General features: G+C 45.4%; 1 protein-coding gene across 1 annotated transcript in view; it reads left to right on the forward strand.

The window, feature by feature from the left end:
- Positions 1–16,371: 16,371 nt before the first annotated feature.
- The window catches only part of INSC (inscuteable homolog (Drosophila)), a 133,987-nt gene continuing 131,561 nt past the window's right edge, over positions 16,372–18,797 (forward strand). The window contains exon 1 of the mRNA XM_011956266.1: positions 16,372–16,507. Coding sequence (XP_011811656.1) covers positions 16,412–16,507 — 96 coding nt within the window. The 5' untranslated portion in view covers positions 16,372–16,411. The remainder of the gene's footprint in view (positions 16,508–18,797) is intronic.

The following is an 18,797-nucleotide window of genomic DNA, read 5'->3' on the forward strand; positions in this document are numbered from 1 at the left end:
GTTTCTCTGAACTGAGCTGCTGGGAGCTGTGGGAGGGGTGACATAAACACCTCTGTGGTCACCACCACTGGAACTGCACTTGCTCAGATACAAAGCAAGCGCAGTGCTGTCTTACCTCAGGCCCACAGTGACAATTGCCTAGCTACTGCCTATGTTCATTCAAGGCTCGAGGGCTCTATAATCAGCAGGTGGTAAATCCAGCCAAGCTTGTGTCCTTTTATTCATGGTGGCAAACTCTCCCCAGCCCTAGGCAGTTCCAGAGATGTCATCTAGGAGCCGGGGTCTGGATTCAGGAATCTTAGAAATCCATCTGTTGCTCTATTCTACTGTGGCAGAGCTGGCACACAAGCCACAGACAAAATTCTTCCCACTTTTCCTTTCCTTTTCCTCAAGCAAAGGAGTCTTTCCCCATGGTCAGCACTGCTCCAGGCTCATGGTGAGTACTGCCTGGCTACTGCTGATGTTCCCTCAAGGACCAAGGTCTCTTTAGTCAGCTTGTGGTGAAAGTCACCAGCCCCAAGTCTCTCCCTTCAGGGACATGGGCTCCCCTCTTGCCCAGGCCAGGTGCAGAAATGCCATCCAGGAGCCAATGCCTGGAATTGTGGACCCCAGCAGCCCAGTTGGTGCTCTACCCCACTGTGGCTGAGCTGGTACCCAAGCTGGAAGACAACGTCCCCTTTACTCTTCCATCCCCTTTCCTCATGCATTAGTCTCTTTCCACAGCCACAATGGCTGGAAATGTGCTGGGTCTCACCTGAAGCCAGCGAAACACTGGGTCTTACCCAAGGCCTATGATATACTACCTGGATATCACTGTTGGTTATTCAGGACCCAAGGACTCTAGCCAGCATATGATGGATCTTGTCAGGACTAGGTCTTTCCCTCCAAGACAACAGGTTCCCTTATGGCCATGGGTGTGTCTAGAAATGTCATCTATGAGCTAGGACCTGTAATGGAGGCCTTAAGACTCTTCCTGGTGACCTATTCTGCTGTGGCTGAGCTGGTATCCAATTTGCAAGACGAAGTCCTCTTTACCCTCATCTCTCCTCTCCTTGAGAAGGAAGGAGTTTCTCTTGGAGCTGTGAACTGCACTGCCTGAGGTTGGGGGAGGGGTGATGCAAGCACTCCATTCCTTGCTCCAGCTAGTGTCTCCCTAGTTTGCATACACGTGAAATCCATTGGCTCTGAGTCCAGCCCATCACCAGGACTTTCCCAGGAATTGCAGTCCTTATGGCCTAGACCACCTTTCAAGTTTATTTGGAACCCCAGAGCACTTTATCCCGTGGTGATGGGACTTGCCAGAGCTCAGGTTCTGATCACAGGGATGGATGATTCTCCTCTGGCTAGGGCTGGTCTAAATGCTCCATCTATGGACACCAACTGAGGTTCTGCCCCATGTTAGTTTCTGCCATGACAGGGCAGCACTGAGTTTCAATGCCAAGTCACACAATGACTGTGCTCTCCCTCTCCCAAGAGCACAGATTCTTCACACCATGTGACTGATGCCAGGAGACGGAGAAGGGGTGGTATAGGTGATTCAAGACTGTCTTTTCTACTCTCTTTAGTGCCTTTTTCCTTAATATGATGTTAAAACCTGGCGTTGTGATCACTCATCTAATTTTTAGTTCTTATGAAGGTGATTTTTTTGTGTGTAGCACAGTGGAACTTCATGCTGTCATGTTACAGTGGAAAGCAACACTGAGTTCTACTGCACTGAGAATTTGTTTTTAACACTATCATGGAAAGTCCTTGAGTTTTCGTGCATGCCTTGAGCTGAGAGATTTGGGATGTAGAGACATAAGCATTCACCTCCATTCTGAGATCTTTGGAGTGTCCAAACTTTTTTATTTGGTGAGAACTTAATTGCAGATAATCAGTTTTATGCTGAGTGTCATAGCTGCTAGATCTTTATTCTGGAATATGAATGAGCCTTTGTGCTATTTGTCATACATTAGCTAGATGAATGATCCTATATTTCTCATATTTTGCATATTTCGCTACTCATTTCTTTCCTTCACTGCACTCATAGTATCAATCTCTGTGTCAGTTAGTATTCTTGGCTGTAAGCAGTAGAAATGGACTCAGGACCTCTCATGCAGAAAGGCAAATTTTGGAAGCATATCAGAGCTTCACTGAATTATTGAGGGCTGGAAATGTGGGAGTGGCTTCATTGGGTGGTCCTGGTTCAGAATCTCTCGTGAAGTTGCAACTAAGATGTCAGCCAAAGCTGCAGTCTTCAAAGACTTGAATGGGGCCAGAGGATGTGCTCTAAGGCTACTAATGTGTCTGTTGGCAAGAGGTTTTAATTTCTTGCCATGTGAGCGTCTTCAAAACGTTGCTCATGTCATGACTTACCTCAGAGTAACTGATTGCCAGAGAATAGTAGGTGGGTGGGACGAGAGAATGAAAGCACAAGATGGAAGCTGAAAAGTCCTTTATCCCCAAATTACTTCTGTAATATTCTATGGATTACATTGACCAACCGTAGCATAATGTGGGAGTGAATTGCACAAAGGCATGAATACTGGGAGACAAGGATAATTAGGAGGTATCTTGGAGGCTGCCTACTACAATGGATGAGTGGAGGAAAAGCTGAGAAATTAAAAAACAAACAAACAAACAAAAAACAAAAAGAAAACCTAGGGATGCTCTAAGGGCTGGCCAGCAAAACTTCAGAAAATGTCAGAGGGGGGAACAAAACTCTTTATGTTGTTATTGGCATAAACATAAAGACAAAAGTCTTTATGTTGTTATTGCCACTGTAATTGTTATGACTTTTAGTCATCCTACATTTACTCAAGATTGAGAGCTCTGGGAGAGAGCTGAGCCTACTTCATGTGCTTGCATCTCCATCGTGCTGGATTTGTGAGAGAACATCTATTTAATTCAGCTTCCATCATGGGAATCAAGCACTACCTTCCACCAAGACTACATACAACAGAGAATTCTCCTAATAAGAGGTCAGGATGCTAACTGGAAAGAAGGGTTTAATGCTAGATACACCTGCCCTTTCCCAGAAAAGACAGTATCTAATAGAGTCATACAAAATTGAGGGACCTCCAAGTGGCTAATGTGATGTGTAGTCTGAGAAAGCTATGTAAATAATTAAATGTAGGAGTCACTGGAATTTGAATAGGAGGTATTTGAGATTATGATAATACACAAAAGAGCTAGTGAGTGTTGGTACAGACGAGATAAGAGGGCAAGAAGGAACACAGAATATTTGAGAGAGTAGGAAAAGTCAGGCTCATGGATACTGCCTCTTCTCTGATTTCTCACTGTTTGAACCACACGCAGGAACTGATTCACTTGTAATTCCTTGCTGCTATTGTGTCTCTTAGTTTTCTTTTGTCTAAAAGTGCAGTCTTCCTCAATAGGCTAGAACTGTTATCAAGCAGAGACTGTCTCATTCACCTGTCCCTTTCTTCACCCCATAACTCAGAGTTGTTTAGCTATGTTTTAACCTGCCTGGGAGGAGGAGATCTAGCTACAGTTGATTATCCTGCCCCTGCAAAAGCTCAAGAGGAGAAGCCACTCCTGGATGTTAGCAAACAGCTATAGAAAAAGTGATTCATACTTTGCTTTGGAGGAGAATAACCTTTTTAAATTGCAGCATTCATTTGATGATTCTTCAGTAACCCTCAGATCTAAACCTCTGGAAAGATAGAAGTTGCTATGCAGACAAAGAGATAAATTCTCAGTGTATAGTATGACTTGTGTTAAGGAATAATATACTGCTTGTATAACTTTTAATTCTTAGTAAATGAATGTTGTGGATTAAGCTCTTCTTACAAGGATGAGACAATAAAGGATAAAGCCAGGGGCCTTCTGTAGGAGATAAGCTCTCATCTCTAGTGTAAGCTTGTTACTTGTCCCAGTTATATGGGGCAATAGGCCTGCTTCTCAGGTAAGAAACTAGAACTTGGGAGAACAGGTATAGGTTGCCAGAAGGGAAATGATCCCTTCTTTGGTTTGGATTTCAGGAAAGGGTTGTTGAGATATCTAGGAAAAGGCTCACTGATGATGGGTGTTAAGATGACACTGACCTCGTGGAGGCAGGCTGGAGACTGAGAAGGTGGGAACCAAGGGAACAGAGTCAACCCTTTGAAGCTAGTTTGATGATTATCTCTCTGGGATGGAAATGAAATGTTATAGAACCTTTGAGCCCTGAGAATGAGCTCCTGATGGTAAAACCAGCCTTGGACGATAAAGCCAGACTTCACTTCCCTTTTGTATTTATTTACCTGTTGCCCTCCATCTGAGTTTTGTGAAATCTGTTCAAGTCCTGGATGGTCTCAGCTAAGCTCTGAGGGTACCCAGATTGGCTCTTGTGTTCTGTAAGAGTTAGAGTTTCAAAGAAGTAGTCATAGTCCACTTGCCTTTGGCCATTAGAGCATTTGCAGTGTGGATGCAGAATAAAGCATGAACATGTTCCATGCCTTCCCGTGTATCACTGAGGCAGTGCCTGGAGAATCGCACCATCTCCGTGTGCCCTTCCTAAGCCAGGCTATGGTCACATTGCTGGTCCCTGCTTCTGCTGCCTCCTGGCACCCCAAACCTGAATGGCATCCTCTAGAAAGGGTGCGAAGGCAAGAGACTGGATTTCTTATCACTTAGTTTCCAGAACTATGAGCCGAAAACCTAAATTTTTTCAAGGATTCATGAAAATGTTCAAGTTTGCATAGCATATTATTGGCTTCAACATATGAATATGGTGAAACAAGTAAATAAATGTTTATTTAAGTGTCTTCATGTCTGTTGGTCTACTTAACTATTATGTAGTTGCATAGAAATTGTATTCCATATGAGATACAGATGTATCTTATTATGATATGAGGTGAGAATTTCAAAATAAAAGGACTAGCAGCATCTTAAAATACTGTCTCTTCCTCAGTCTGTCCCGCTAGGTGCAAAGCAACCCGTTATCCACCAGAGGGCGGACTAAGCCCCGCTTCAGCTTCCTTTGCCAGGATTCCCTTCTCCCTGGCAGGTCGCCAGCAGGTCTCCCAGATTCATCTGTAATTCTTCCTTCTTTCAGAGCCTTGGTTTTCTGGCCTGTAAATTTGAATTAACGGTGCCTCCGTCATCAAGATGAGGCAACATTCTTCCAAAGCACGTGGGATTCCAGAGGCAGGTGGTAATGTTAGGGAGGTGGAAGATTTGAAGGTTCCTCTCATCTGAGAAACCTTACTGAGATATCCTGAGATATCTAGAGACTGAGAAAACTAGTGAGACCCATTTTTTTTTTGTATTTTTTAGTAGAGACGGGGTTTCACCGGGTTAGCCAGGATGGTCTCGATCTCCTGACCTCGTGATCCACCCGTCTCGGCCTCCCAAAGTGCTGGGATTACAGGCTTGAGCCACCGCGCCCGGCCGTGCGACCCATTTTGATTTATTATTGATTTCCCTCAAAGCACAAAGACTGGGTCAGAGACGGAAGAGTGGTGGGAGTAGGGGTCGTTACAGGCATGAATGAAGATCTCCGAATTTTGACACAGGACTGCTCTTTTTCTTGAGCCTGTCCTTCCTTACTGAGATGTATTATTTCAAAATGCTCTCTGAGCTCAAAAGAGGCTTAGAGATCTCCTGGCTGAAGATGGGGTGGAGGTGGGTGAAGAAAAAATTAGGGAGGTTTTATGGAGGAGTTTGTCTTGACCTGAATGTGCTGGTAGGGATTTTTTTCAAATGAAATAATTTAAATAACTTGTTTTCCTAATTATAAAATAATATATACACAATATAGAAAATTCAGAATATAGTATCTCTCCCCCAAAAATATATGTGTTTCTTAGTTATCCCATCACTCAGAGAAACCCACCATTAACAGTTTGGTGTATGTTCTTTCTTTTACATCTTACCTTAGTTTTGTTCCTGCAGCTATAACAAAATACTATAGATTGGGTGATTTGTAAAGAATAGAAATTTATTTCTCACAGTTCTGGTGGCTGGGAAGTCCAAGATCAAGGCATCAGCAGATTTAGTATTTGGTGAGGGTTGCTCTCTGCTTCCAAGATGGCACCTGTTGCTATGTCCTCATGTGGAAGAAGGGCAAGAAAGGGGACAAACACTATGTCCTCACATGGCAGAAGAGGTGGAGGGTGGGGGGAGCTCACTCCCTTAACACCTTCTATAAAGGTGCTAATTCCACCTATAATAGTGAAACCCTCATGATTTAGTCACCTCCTAAAGCCATTGCCTCTTAATACAATCACCTTGGAAGTTAAATTTCAACATATGAATTTTGGAGGCACATATACATTCAAACCATAGCACATCTTATGTACATATTTATAAACACATATAACATCAAACCTCTTTAAAGTCTACCTTTTTCAGTGTGTATCTTTCTATGCTATACTTTGTTCTCCTATTATTTTTTGCTTATTTCATGTTACATTGAACAGATGTGCCAGAATTTATGTAATGAAGCCTATATACATGTAAGTTGTTTCCAGATATTAATTATCATAAAAATGCTATAATAATCATCTTTGGAGCTAAATTTTGCAAAATGTTCATATTGTTTTCTTAGCAGGGCTACACATGGGGATAATCTGGGACCATTTTAATCTAATTTTAATCTAGTGCAATACTATTTTTTTATCCTTTCTAGAAATAGGATTATATAGTCAAAAGGCAACTGCATATGTAATTTTGCTAGATGTAGGAAATGTGGCATTTGGTATTTCTACCCATCTTATATAAGAGTTCTTCCTTCTCAAAGCCTCACCAACTGGATATGTTGTCAAATGTCTAGATGAATTCCTGGATGACCAGATGTAGGAGGAGATAGTGCAACTTAAGCAACAGACAACAGAAACAGACCCACAGGTTCAAATGTAGTGGAACCTAACATTTCCCTGGAAGAAATGGAGCGAAATGTCAGCTCCATATAGGGAAGCACTTTCTGTCACCCTATCTGTCTAAAGGTAGTGTGAGATTTTCAGGAAGTTATAGGCTTCCTGTCACTTGAGGTGTTCAGGAAAGGCCAGATGACCATTCAGCAGAATGTAGTAGAGAAGGTTTCGGCACCACTTTGGCATCTAGATCCAGGACCTTTAAGACAGGAGAAAAACACAAAACCATATTGATTGCTTCATTTTAAATACCTGAATCCATGATTATGAGATACTTAATTAGGCCCTTATTGCTGCCATGGATTTACATGTCCCTAGTCCATTCACTCTCCCATTTACTTCTAGATCACTTTTACATGCCTTTCCTCAAACTCCCAGTACCCTCTCCACCATCCTTATTCTCAGCTTCTGACCTCGCTTCCTACTTCAGTTAAAGGATGGTATCTATCAGAGGAGAGCCTCCACAGACTCTTATCAAAACATCTCTACACCTACTGGCATCAGAACACAGGTACTCTTCTCCCATTTGTTGCCATTGATTAACTTTCTGTGACCCTAGCTAGAGTCATTTCTTTTATTTGTGCAGCAGATCCCATCCCCTTTCCACTACTAAAAGGCATTGCTTCAGCCACTATCTATCTCTGCCTTCACCTTCTACTTCCCTCACTCCTTTGTTCCATCTTACTGATCTTCCTGCTCTTGCTCAAAGATACCAGCCATATTGTTGCCTTAGAATATTTGCTTTCACTGATTCATTTTTTGGGAAAGCTCTTCTCACAGATTTTCATTATACATAACTCTTTCACCTCCATCTACATTGACTAGACTTAAAAAATATCTAACTGTAGACTTTTTACAGGAGTTACCTAAAACGTAAGAATACAGAATGGCAAAAGTAAAAGAATGAAAATACAATATACCATGCAAACACTAACTAAAATAATGGTAGTGTAATTAATATTAATTTGAATAAAATTGACTATAAGACAAAAAGCCTTAAGAGATAATGAGGGCTATCTTAAGATAACAAAATGTAACATTTCCAGCAGAATGTAATAATTCTAAATGTATTTGCACCTAATAACATAGCCTGACAGTATATAAAGCAGAAATACACAATTATAGTGGGACATTTTAATTCATCTCTCCCATTAATTAACTCCTCATGTGGGAATGGTCTATTTATATCTCTTTCTCCATTTACTAGGTTGTGAGGACTCCAAGGTAGAGACCCTACCTTGATCATGGTTGTATTCCTAGTGATGTGCATGGTGCTAGGCATAGGACTGGCCTTTATTCATTAATGTTTTCTGTACTAGACTTTCTCCGGCAGTAGTGAGGTCACCATGTCCTGAAGCATTCTTTAGGAATGCTCTTACTCCTAGAAGGGTCTTAGTCTTCTGAATTGAAAGCTGTCTCTCTCAGCACCCCACCCTCCCTACCCTATCCTTATGGGGCTTGGGCATAGATAGGTTCTGGAGGGCCTATGTTTTAAATCATGAGTAGTGTTAATTGTAGGGAATTTAAAACAGATCAATTTTTTATTTCCTACAAAGTCCTGGGTTGGGCATGGTGTCTATTAGAAGGATCCTTTCTAATGGATCCTCAATAATCTAATACATCCTCAATAATTTATCTGAAGGTTTGCATTAAGGCTTTTTAATTATTCAAATTGTCAGATTTTTCATCTCTTGATGAAACTTTTCTGGAACCTTCTATCTCAGTTGTTGCAAGTGCTTGATTGCATAGCTTCTGCCTTTGGCAAGCCCTTAGCCAAGGGCTGTAAATCTGGGCCTATCAAAACCATTATGGCAATTTAGAGGCTTTCTGGAAAGTTCAGTGCTTCTATAGAGAGATTTAAATGAGACAGTGTCTGTGGGGACTTAGACAGTTTGTAGGTCTTAGTTTTTCTCTGGGTTCTGCTTATAAACCACTGTGCTGGGCATCCTCCCCCATAGCTTCTCTGTCATCTCTGCTCTGCTCTGCATCTGGAGGAGCTGGTCTTCAGACTGTAGCACCTGGACTCTCTTGTTCCCTGATTGGGTTCAGCCAACAGAGGCACTGGCTGGAGATCAGAGGAAGGAGCAGAGACAGGTTAGGGAATTTCTTTTCCACTTCTCTTTGGATCCATGATTTCATGATCACAGTTTCTTCTGGGTAGCCTCTTCCAAGGCTGCCCTGGAACACCAGTAAGTGATTTCCCTGCTTGTCCCTCTATAATTGGTGGTGCTAATGGCTTCCCGCAGTTGTCAGTCCCCGCATGCTTCAAATCACTTGCTATTATTCTCTTAACCCTGAACATAAATAGGCCTTCATTAAATTGTCATTCAAATTTTAGCCGACTGGCCTTCTTTCGCACTGGGACCTGCCTGGAATATGAAAATGAACAGAATATGCATTTTGCCTGAAAGATGGCCTCTTTGCTTACCATCTGTCAGCTCAGAGTCCTCAACAGATACACCTGGAAAGACTAGGTCTCAGGTGCTGTGGACTTAGGTTTGGAGATTCAGAGAAGGAAAAGACCCTTGTGCAAAATCAAAGAGATAAAAGATAAGCCTCAAGCCCTCATCCCCTGTGCTGTGTGCTTTCTGCTGGTGGGTCTTCTCTTTTAGCTGTCTTCACTGAGGAGACATGCAGAGGGGGAACAAATGAGGACTTGTAAATTGGCAAGCAAAAGTAGAAAACTCAAGCTAGCTTAAGGGAAATAAGAAAAATCTTATTAGAATGTACAGATATCTCATGGGACCCCCAGGACAGGGAAGTTGTTCATTCTCATAAACCAGGGATGGGAATGTCCTTCTCAGCGAAAATTATTGGAAACCCAAGTCCTCTTTAAGGACTGGGTTTTCTGTTGGTTCTGTTTCTCTTTTTGCACCTGGTTCCTGGATGATCTCTGCCCCTCTTTGCTCTGACACATGGGGCAGCTACTTCCTCTACCATGCTTGAACCATTCCATGGCAGTTTACTGAATATCTATTGTGTGCCAGCTACTGTACTAGAAGACACGGTCTCTTTTCTCATGGTATGGAGGGCAGGAGAGACAGACAGTAATCAAACAAACAATCAAGGGAATTTCAGAGAGTGATAAGTGGCATTCATAGGAGAATGACCAGGGATGGTTCTTTGTAGGTCAGAGAAGACTTCTCTCAAGAAGATGATGTGACTTGAGACCCTAGAAGAGAGAAGAATTATGTAAGGTTTCATGAGTCAGAAGAAAAGGTTCGCATTTTTTTTTTTCTAAGTGCAGTAGTAAAAAGCAATTAAAGAGTTTTAGGTGAGGGAGGACAATCTCATATTTACATTGTTAAAAGATGACTCAGGCTGCTGTGTGGTTAATGAAGGTTAGAGGGCAGAAGAGGAGGCAGGGAGGTCCTCGCAGAAACTCTAAACAGGAGTCCAGATTTGCAATGATAGGAAATGGTGGAAGGGTTAGGGAGAGAGACTGGAGGCAGAGCAGAGGATTAGCAGACCAGTTGGATAGACAGAGAGGGAGATAGTATAGGTTAAGAGGAAGCAAAGGCAGATCAGGTTTTTGTTTTGATTAACTAGGGGTGGGGTGGTGCCATTTAATGACCTTCCTTGATGAGAACTCCCAAACAGTCCCAGAGCTGCTAAGCACTCTCCAGGTGGGGCAAGTTCTTTCCTCATCAGGCTCCACAGCTTCCTGATGGCTCCCAAGTGCCCCCACAGGTCACTTCTATCTGCAGGCCTTGTTGTCTCTGGGATCAGCCCTTGTCCCCACAGTAACTTTGTGAGTCAGATCGGGATCACCAAGTACTGGCTTGTACACATTATCCTCACTGGTTTCATTTCAAATGTATGTTTTCCAAGCCCCAGCTGGGCTCCTTTTGTCATCCCTAATCCGTTCCTTTCTTTTCCATACTTCCCATGGGAACCAGGGTGTCCTATCCCTGATTCCTCAAGGCTCCACTCCCACTTACACTCCTTTCTTCTCCACAAATTACCCGGCCTCCCACTTTGGGAAAAGGCCTTCTCATGTCTCTGCCCCCATCCTGCCCTTCTCAGCAGCAGGTGCATTTCCTCCTGTCCCAGGTGAACCTCTGCACTTGTATTGAAATTCGAGGGGCTGCCAGACACAGTGGCTCATGCCTGTAATCCCAGCACTTTGGGAGGCCCAAGTGGGAGGATTGCTTGAGTCCAGGAGTTCGACCAACGTGGTCAACATAGTGAATCCCTGTCTCTACTAAAAGTACAAAAAATTAGCCTGGCTTGGTGGTGCATGTCTGTAGTCCCAGCTGCTCAGGAGGCAGAGGTGGGAGGATCACCTGAGCTCAGAAAGTTGAGCCTGTAGAGCTGAGATCATGTTACTGCACTCCAGCCTGGGGGATGGAAGTGAGACCCTGTCTTAGAAAGAAAAAAAAGGGGGGTGGAGTGGGGAACAAACCAGAGGAGCCTAGAGTCAGGCAGACCTGGGTTTGAATCTCTGATCTTCCGTAAACTGGCTGTCTGATCTTGGGGGAGCTATTTAACCTCTCTCAGCCTGCTTCCTTCCCTCTAAGTGGGGCCAGTAATAAATACATATTATTAGATTGTGGTGAGACATATACAAGATGGAAGAAAGTACTTAGTACAGGCAGGGCTGGTATGTAGGAAGAACTCAATACATGGCGATGTAGTCTCTGTTATTATAATTTTGTCCCTCTTCCTGAGACCTCACTTTTTAAATTACCTTCATACCCATCTTTCTCCCTGAAGGGGGCACAGGAAATGGAAGAAACACTGGACTCTGAGCTGGAGAGGCCAAAATGGCTTTTGGAGCCAGGCTGTCCTCCTTCCAGAAGGACCCAAGAAGCTGTTTCAGGCAAGACAGAGCAAGTTCCTGGGAATCTAAAGAGCCAGGGAAGGTCCAATGTGAGTCACTTCCTCAGCACCAAGGCAGTGACAGAAGTGGCATTTCCTGTCCATGACTTTGCTGAGGTTGTCCTGCTATTTTTGGAAAGGTATTGCTTTTTAGGCTTCGGAAAGGGGGACTCCATCTTAGTTCAGGATGCACGGCCACTGCTTAGTCTCTTGGAATTCCCCAGGAGCATGGGGTTAAGGAAGCTGGGGAGGAAGTGGTGCGACTGACCCTACACAGCCCATGCTGGTCTTACACCCTGTTGGCCTTTCCTCCCTGACCTAAGCAGACTTTATTTCATTGCTAGGGAGGCAAAGCTATGGCTCCTCCTGCTAGAGGAATTCTCCTCAAAGTTTAGCAGACATCAGAATCTCCCGGGAGACTTGTTCAAATGCAGCTTGCTAGACTGTAGTGACAGATTTTCTAATTCAATCGTTATGGGGTGAGACCTGAGAATTTGCATGTTGTTATAAGATCCCAGGTGTTGTCAAGATAGCTGGTCTAGGACTACTCTTTGAAAACCACCACCGCAGAGAGTTGCATATTTGTATCACCATTTGTCCTTTGGCATCCTGTCTTAGGGCAGGGCATGATGTAGGGGAAAGACAAAGGGGCAGGAATCTTAGGTTCTTATTTTCGCTAATTTACTCTGTGGCTGCATTTCTGAAGATGGTTTTGATTGTGAGTAAGGGAATATAGCTTGTTACTCTAAGACACACATGGACTTTGTTGGAAGGATACTAGGGAATCTCTCTACATTCAAGGAAGAGATTATAGTTAAGGTTTGGGAAGGGCAAAGCAGCCTTGGAATTTATTTTCTGCTGTCCAGGGCACTCTGGTCAGGTAGTTCAAATTCTAAATGCTGATGAGAAGTAATCTATTTGGCTCACAAGGGACAAGACTTTCCCACCTTCCCCCACTTAGCCAATAAGCCTCAACAGGTATTCGGTGGAGCAGACATACACAGCACTGCGTCAAGTAAACAGGCAGGGCTGCTCCCCAGCTCCCACCAACCTGAACTGAGCAGCTTACTACAGAGGCCATGACTGGGATTCTTCCCCTGCCTGGGCCTCAGTTTTCTTATCTGTACTACGAGGGGTTTGGGTTAGAACTTCATCACTAGATTAGTGTTTCTCAAAGTTGGCCTGCATCGTAATTGCTTGGGATACTAGGAAGTAGAGACCCACAATGTCCCAAGGTGTGCTGCTAAGTGATCAACAACAGGCTTTCCAAAACAAAACAAAACACCCCAATTTATAGTGTTTGCTCAATTTCTGTAGTGTAAATAAATACTCCTACCTTGGCCAAGTTCAAGCTAACAATGTGAAGTCACTGAACTTCACTTTGGGGAAGAGAGGTGCATGTGGGCTCCAGCACACCACCCACCTACCGACTCAGAACCACTGAGGGAGGCCTTGGACTCTGCATTTTGCCCCCCTTCAGGTGATGCTAGTGGATCATAAAATTTCAGAACCCCTGCATCCAGAGATCTCTGAGGGCTTTTCTGTCCCTTCTGTCTCTCCATTCTAATTATATTACAGGTTCTCACACTGGCTCTGGGAGTTGGGGAACATTTTCCTTCTTGAAAGAATTGCAGAGCAAGGCCTAGAGAGATAGACGAGCCATTGCCCAAGTGAGCTAATGATGCATCTGCACCAGCCTGTCTGGTACTCTTTCTCCTTGTCCTCTGTGAGGGCCCTATCTCTCCATCCTAGAGGCAGGGCAGCATCTCGATGTGCACGTCTCAGAGGGATACTGGAGGTTGCAGCTGTGGGTACTGGGACCCATGCCCATTGCCCATCTCTAAGGGTAGGGCTGGATTTCAGCTGCTATCACTATGACCTTTTGATCTCTTATCTCCATCCCTGGAACTGAGAGCCTGCCTGGTCATCGCTATTTTTGTGCAGGTTCCTCATCTTGATAACTTCTCTGTGCAGGTAGAGGACAGAGTGGAGGATGCCGTTTTTTGTCCTGAGGTGCACTGGGGCAGAGAGAGCCATGACAGAGCCCATGAAAGACCCACCAACAGATGGCAGGGGTGATACAGAAGTCGGGAAGAGGAAAGTTAGGCAAGGAAATGTACAAACTGCTGAAAAGATTAAAAATTCTTTTTGCTTTTCTTTTCTTTCTTTCTTTCTTTTTTTTTTTTTGAGACAGGGTCCCACTCAATTGCCAAGGGTGGAGTGCAGTGGTGTGATCATAGCTCACTGTAACTTTGAGCTTCTGGGCTCAAGCAGTCCCCCTCCTAGCCTCCTGCCTCAGCCTCCTGAGTAGCTGGGATCACGGGTGCACATCACTTTTCCTGGCTGATTTTTTATTTTTTGCAAGGATGAGGTCTAGCTTTGTTGTTTAGGCTGGTCTTGAACTTTTAGCTTCCACTTATCCTCCCACCTCAGCCTCCCAAAATGGCACTGGGATTACAGGTGTCAGTCACTGCTCCTGGCCCAGGACTGTACATTGTTTCTTTAAGGAGCTTTCAGAAGAAATAATTTTTACGCTGTAGTTAGGTTGGAAATTTAGTTTTGAACTGGGATGGTCCCTGACTCTCTTATTCTAGGGAGTAGCGGTTCTCAAAGCATGATCTCCAGATCAGGAGTATCAACATCACCTGGGAACATTTTAGAAATGCAAATTCTTCAACTCAGAATATCTCCCCTTCTTAGAGCTATTGCCTGAATCACCATGATTCCTTATTCATTTGTGGAGATTAAGCACTCCTCCCTCAAAACACTCTTTTCCAATGCTGATGCCCCATGGGACTGCCATGATGGGCTATTATCTCTGACTACAGGGTGGATGAGCTTGTGATAAGAGAAACAACTGGGGAATTCTGGGTTGGGGATGGGAGAAACTACAAGAGACAATAGAGACTACTCTGGCTATAACAGGCCTTCTGAGGCACTTTCTATTGTGGCTGCTTAGCACACCAACATGGCACAAGTATACATATGTAACAAACCTGCACGTTATGCACATGTACCCTAGAACTTAAAGTATAATAAAAAAAAAAAAAAAAAAAAAAAAGAAGGAGGCCTGAGGCCAGCACACCTCCTGCCCCTTGGAGATATCTAGCATAGCATGGAAACTTCAAGCAGTGGATAAGCTCCTGGTGGACTGAACTCTTTGGATCTCTCCTGCATGTCTGTCCTCTCAACTCTCTGGACTCAGGACTTCACTGCCTGTCCCACAAGGAACAGGACTTTTCTGCCCTCGCCTATGTGGCCAATAAGCCACAACAAGTATGTGGTGGAACAGACACAGGAGAGGGTGGAGTGGACTGGCTCCAACCCTTGTCTCCTCTCATTCCACCAGGGTTTTGCCATCTTCCTACAGTATAACTTCAACTCCCTCGGGCAACACATGCTCTGTTCTCCCCGATGCTTGGGCTCCTGTGCCAGGCCTTGTCCCAAGGGCTCTGTTTATATTCATCTGGGCCTGAAGGACAGGATCCAAGCATTGGAGGCTGGTCAGTGCTCAGAGCCTCTGAGGTGCTCCCTCCTTGGAAGTGTGATCCCTTCAGAAGAGTGTAGCTGAGGCTTCTTTCAGTGACTATCTAGGGGATACTGCGGAAACAATTTGGAGCTGAGGCTGGGGGTTGACTATGAACCTGGCAGACTGGAGTGTAAACCTGAAGTCTTTCCTCCATTTAGGTCTGAACTTGTCCTTCCTAAAGTGATGTGTGAAGCTGGTGGATCTGGGATAGGCCATTTGGACAGGAGAAGAATGTGGAGTCAGGCTGGAGGGGACCTTTGCCTGATACAGCTCTGGACCAGTCCTGAGGCACCTACTTTGGTTTAGGTGAAATAAGCTATTTGTGAGTACACCTCTGAGCATGTTCTACCTGTGTGTCTTTCTATGCATCCGTAAGCGTTCCCATGTGTATCTGTGTAGAGTCTCCATCTCACCAACTGTGAGGCCACAGACAGGTGATTTAAACTACCTGGCCTCCCTTTTCTGTGTCTGTATTATGGGGATAATAATAACTTTTATAAAAGCTTACTATGGCAGCAAAATGAAACAATACACATAAGCTTCTTAGCACAGTTCCTGGTGCTCATGTGTTAGGCTACTATTATCAATGCCTTGGGTAATTTACTTAACCTCCCTGGGCCTCAGTTTCTTCATGTGTAAAATAGGGATAATACCAGAACCTAGTACTGTTCTAAGGATTACAGCAATTGATACCTATGAAGTTCTCATATATGGAATAAATGTTAATGAGTAGAATGTATATTATCTTTGCGTATGGATGTGTCTGGATGAGAATATCCGAGTTTGTAAATGTCTCTGAGCATGTCTTGCTGCTGGTGTGTGTATATACACATGTATACATGTGTTTAAGTGTGTTTATATGGCCAGACAGGCCCAGTCTCTCTGGTGGAGTTTGCTGTTGGCCCAGGTCTGGACTCCCTGAGCCAGCTAGAGCCGGCGCCGGGGATGGAATTTCCATTAAGAATTAAGCAGGACAGCCCAGCATTGAGAAGTCAGGCAGGCAGAGGGGAGGGGGTCGAGGGGGAGGAAGCTTCAACTCTGAGCTCCCTTGGGCGGCCTCAGTACTGAACTGCCTTGGACAAGCTTTGCCTTCAGTCACAGGCCTTCTCAGGGCCATGGCCCAGAAGGATGGGCAGAGGGGGAGAAGCTGTTTACAGGGGCCTCTATAAGGAGACTTGGAGTCACTGCAGCCAAGGCTGGAGCCATGAGGCGGCCCCCCAGCAATGGAGAGGCGGCCAGCGAAGGTCCAGGTGGCTGGGGTCTATGGGGAGTCCAGGAGTCCAGGAGGCTGTGCTGTGCTGTACGTATCTGGGAAGGTGGATGTGAGTGTGTGTGTGTGTGTGTGTGTATTGGGAAGTGGAGGGTGGGGGCATTTATGCCAAGTGCCTCCAGGGAACATCTAACAAACCAAGTCTGTTCCTCTCTTACCCTGAAACCCAGACACAGAGTTTGGGCCTGGAAAAAAAGACCTTTGAGGCTTTTTTGCTAACATCGATCTGTTTATGATCTAAGCCTCATTCTGTTTCTAGCGTATAATAAAATATCTTAGTTTTCCAGGTGCTTTACATCCTTGACCTCACTTTATACTTTCAACAACCTCATGAGCTGGGTAGAGATTATTATGTTCCCCAATGTACATATGGGAAAACCGACATTCAGAGAGGTTAAGTGATTTGTCCAAGGATTCATCACTAGAAAGTGGTAGAGGCTGCATGCAAAACCAGGTTTCTCTGAGGAAGAAATGGAGACCTTCCTTCCTTCCTTCCTTCCTTCCTTCCTTCCTTCCTTCCTTCCTTCCTTCCTTCCTTCCTTCCTTCCTTCCTTCCTTCCTTCCTTCTTCCCTTCCTCCCTACCTCCCTACCTCTTTCTTTCTTCCTTCCTTCCTCCTCTCCTCTCCTCTCCTCTCCTCTCCTCTCCTCTCCTCTCCTCTCCTTTCCTTTCCTTTCCCTCACTCTGTTGCCAGGCTGCAGTGCAGTGGCGCAATCTTGGCTCACTGCAACCTCCAATTCCGTGGTTCAACTGATTCTCCAGCCTCAGCCTCCTGAGTAGCTGGGATTACAGGCACACACCACCACGCCCAGCTAATTTTTGTATTATTAATAGAGATGGGGTTTTACCATGATGGACTCAATCTCCCGACCTCATGATCCACCTGCCTTGGCCTCCCAAAGTCCTGGGATTACAGGCATGAGCCACCACTCCTGACTGAGACTATTCTTATCATACCACCTGCCTTACCAGAAACAGACTCAGAGAGAAGATTCTGCAAACTCTGCCCATTTGAGTAAGACTGCGGTTTCAGTGGTAATGCCCAGCCAGGTGGCACCAAGCCCTGTCCCCAGCCCTAGACAGCACTTGTTGAGACAGGAACTGAGGTCCCTCTCAGGGAACTTGGGGAGTAGAATCAGGCTGTTCTGGATGACTGCAGGGTAGAGTCGAAGCTGGCTTGTCTGAGAGGAATGACTTGGCCATCTTCTGAGCCCTGGGCCCCTAGAGAGCTGAGGAAGAGAGTTAATGTCAGAGAGCTACTGTGTATTCAAGGCCAAGGAGCAGCAGTCAGCTTCAGCCAGAGCCTGAAAAAAGAAATAGAGATTATTAGCATCAAGGAAGAGAAAGCTGCAGCGGGACCTTGGCGTGGTCATTTTATCATGGGGACGTAGTCGAACTCCCTCTCCCTGAATACATATTGTGAGCAAATTGACATAGTTTGCATGTGAGAGATTTAGGTTAGATGTCAAGGAGAACTTTCTGCCAATAAGAGAGTTCAAGCTTTGGAACAGGGCTCAAGGGAGACCAGGGGCTGCCTTTGCTTGAGGACCTCCAATAGGTCGAGATTCTCTGGGCTCTGGGGGACTCACAGCAAGACGGGGCGGAGGCGGGGAGTTGTATGAAATGACCTGGAAGCTTTCCTCCAGGTCAATAATGCCACACTCCAGAGTTTTTGGGTGGGAATCAAGTTCTTCTAGATTTAGCTATTTCACAGAGTACAGGACGGGGGTGGGGGGTGGGGTCTGATCTTATGTGACGAAGTTAGAAGGAGTTTCTGCAACAACCCCTGGTTATTTCTGGCAGGTCCAGGATGTGGAGGGTGACTTCGGTGTGTGTGACCAAGGTTCCAGAGGGGAGCACCTGCGGTTAATAAACCGTCTCATTCTAGGCATTTGGGACCGATCAAAGCCGGGCTGCTTCCTCCTTCCGAGCAAGTGAACTGCACCCAAATCCCTCCTTGTTTTGTTTCAGCTCCAAGGGAAACGATTGCGGCACATTCCCTTCCCCTCTCCAGATGTTGGCATGCGGGGCACCTTGCGGGCAACCCCGCCCGGACGGCTCCGCGGCTCCCGGGCGATCACCCTGGTGCCTGCCGCCTGGCCCGGGGTAGCCCGGTCTCTAATTAGGCCTGACCGCGTCCTCATTCCAGCGCTCCCGCAGATGGGAGGGAGCGCCATGTTTCCCCCGCCAGGGGCACCGAAATAGCCTCGCAGTCCCGCGGAGACTGCAGGCAGCCGGGGCTGATTGGGACCAAGGCTTGGCAGGGAGCGCGCTGTTGTGGAAGGTCCTTGGGAGGCTGCGGCCGCCTGGGAGAGGGCGGG

This window comes from Colobus angolensis, unplaced genomic scaffold (assembly GCF_000951035.1).
Source record: "Colobus angolensis palliatus isolate OR3802 unplaced genomic scaffold, Cang.pa_1.0 Scaffold412, whole genome shotgun sequence".
Lineage (NCBI taxonomy): Eukaryota > Metazoa > Chordata > Mammalia > Primates > Cercopithecidae > Colobus > Colobus angolensis.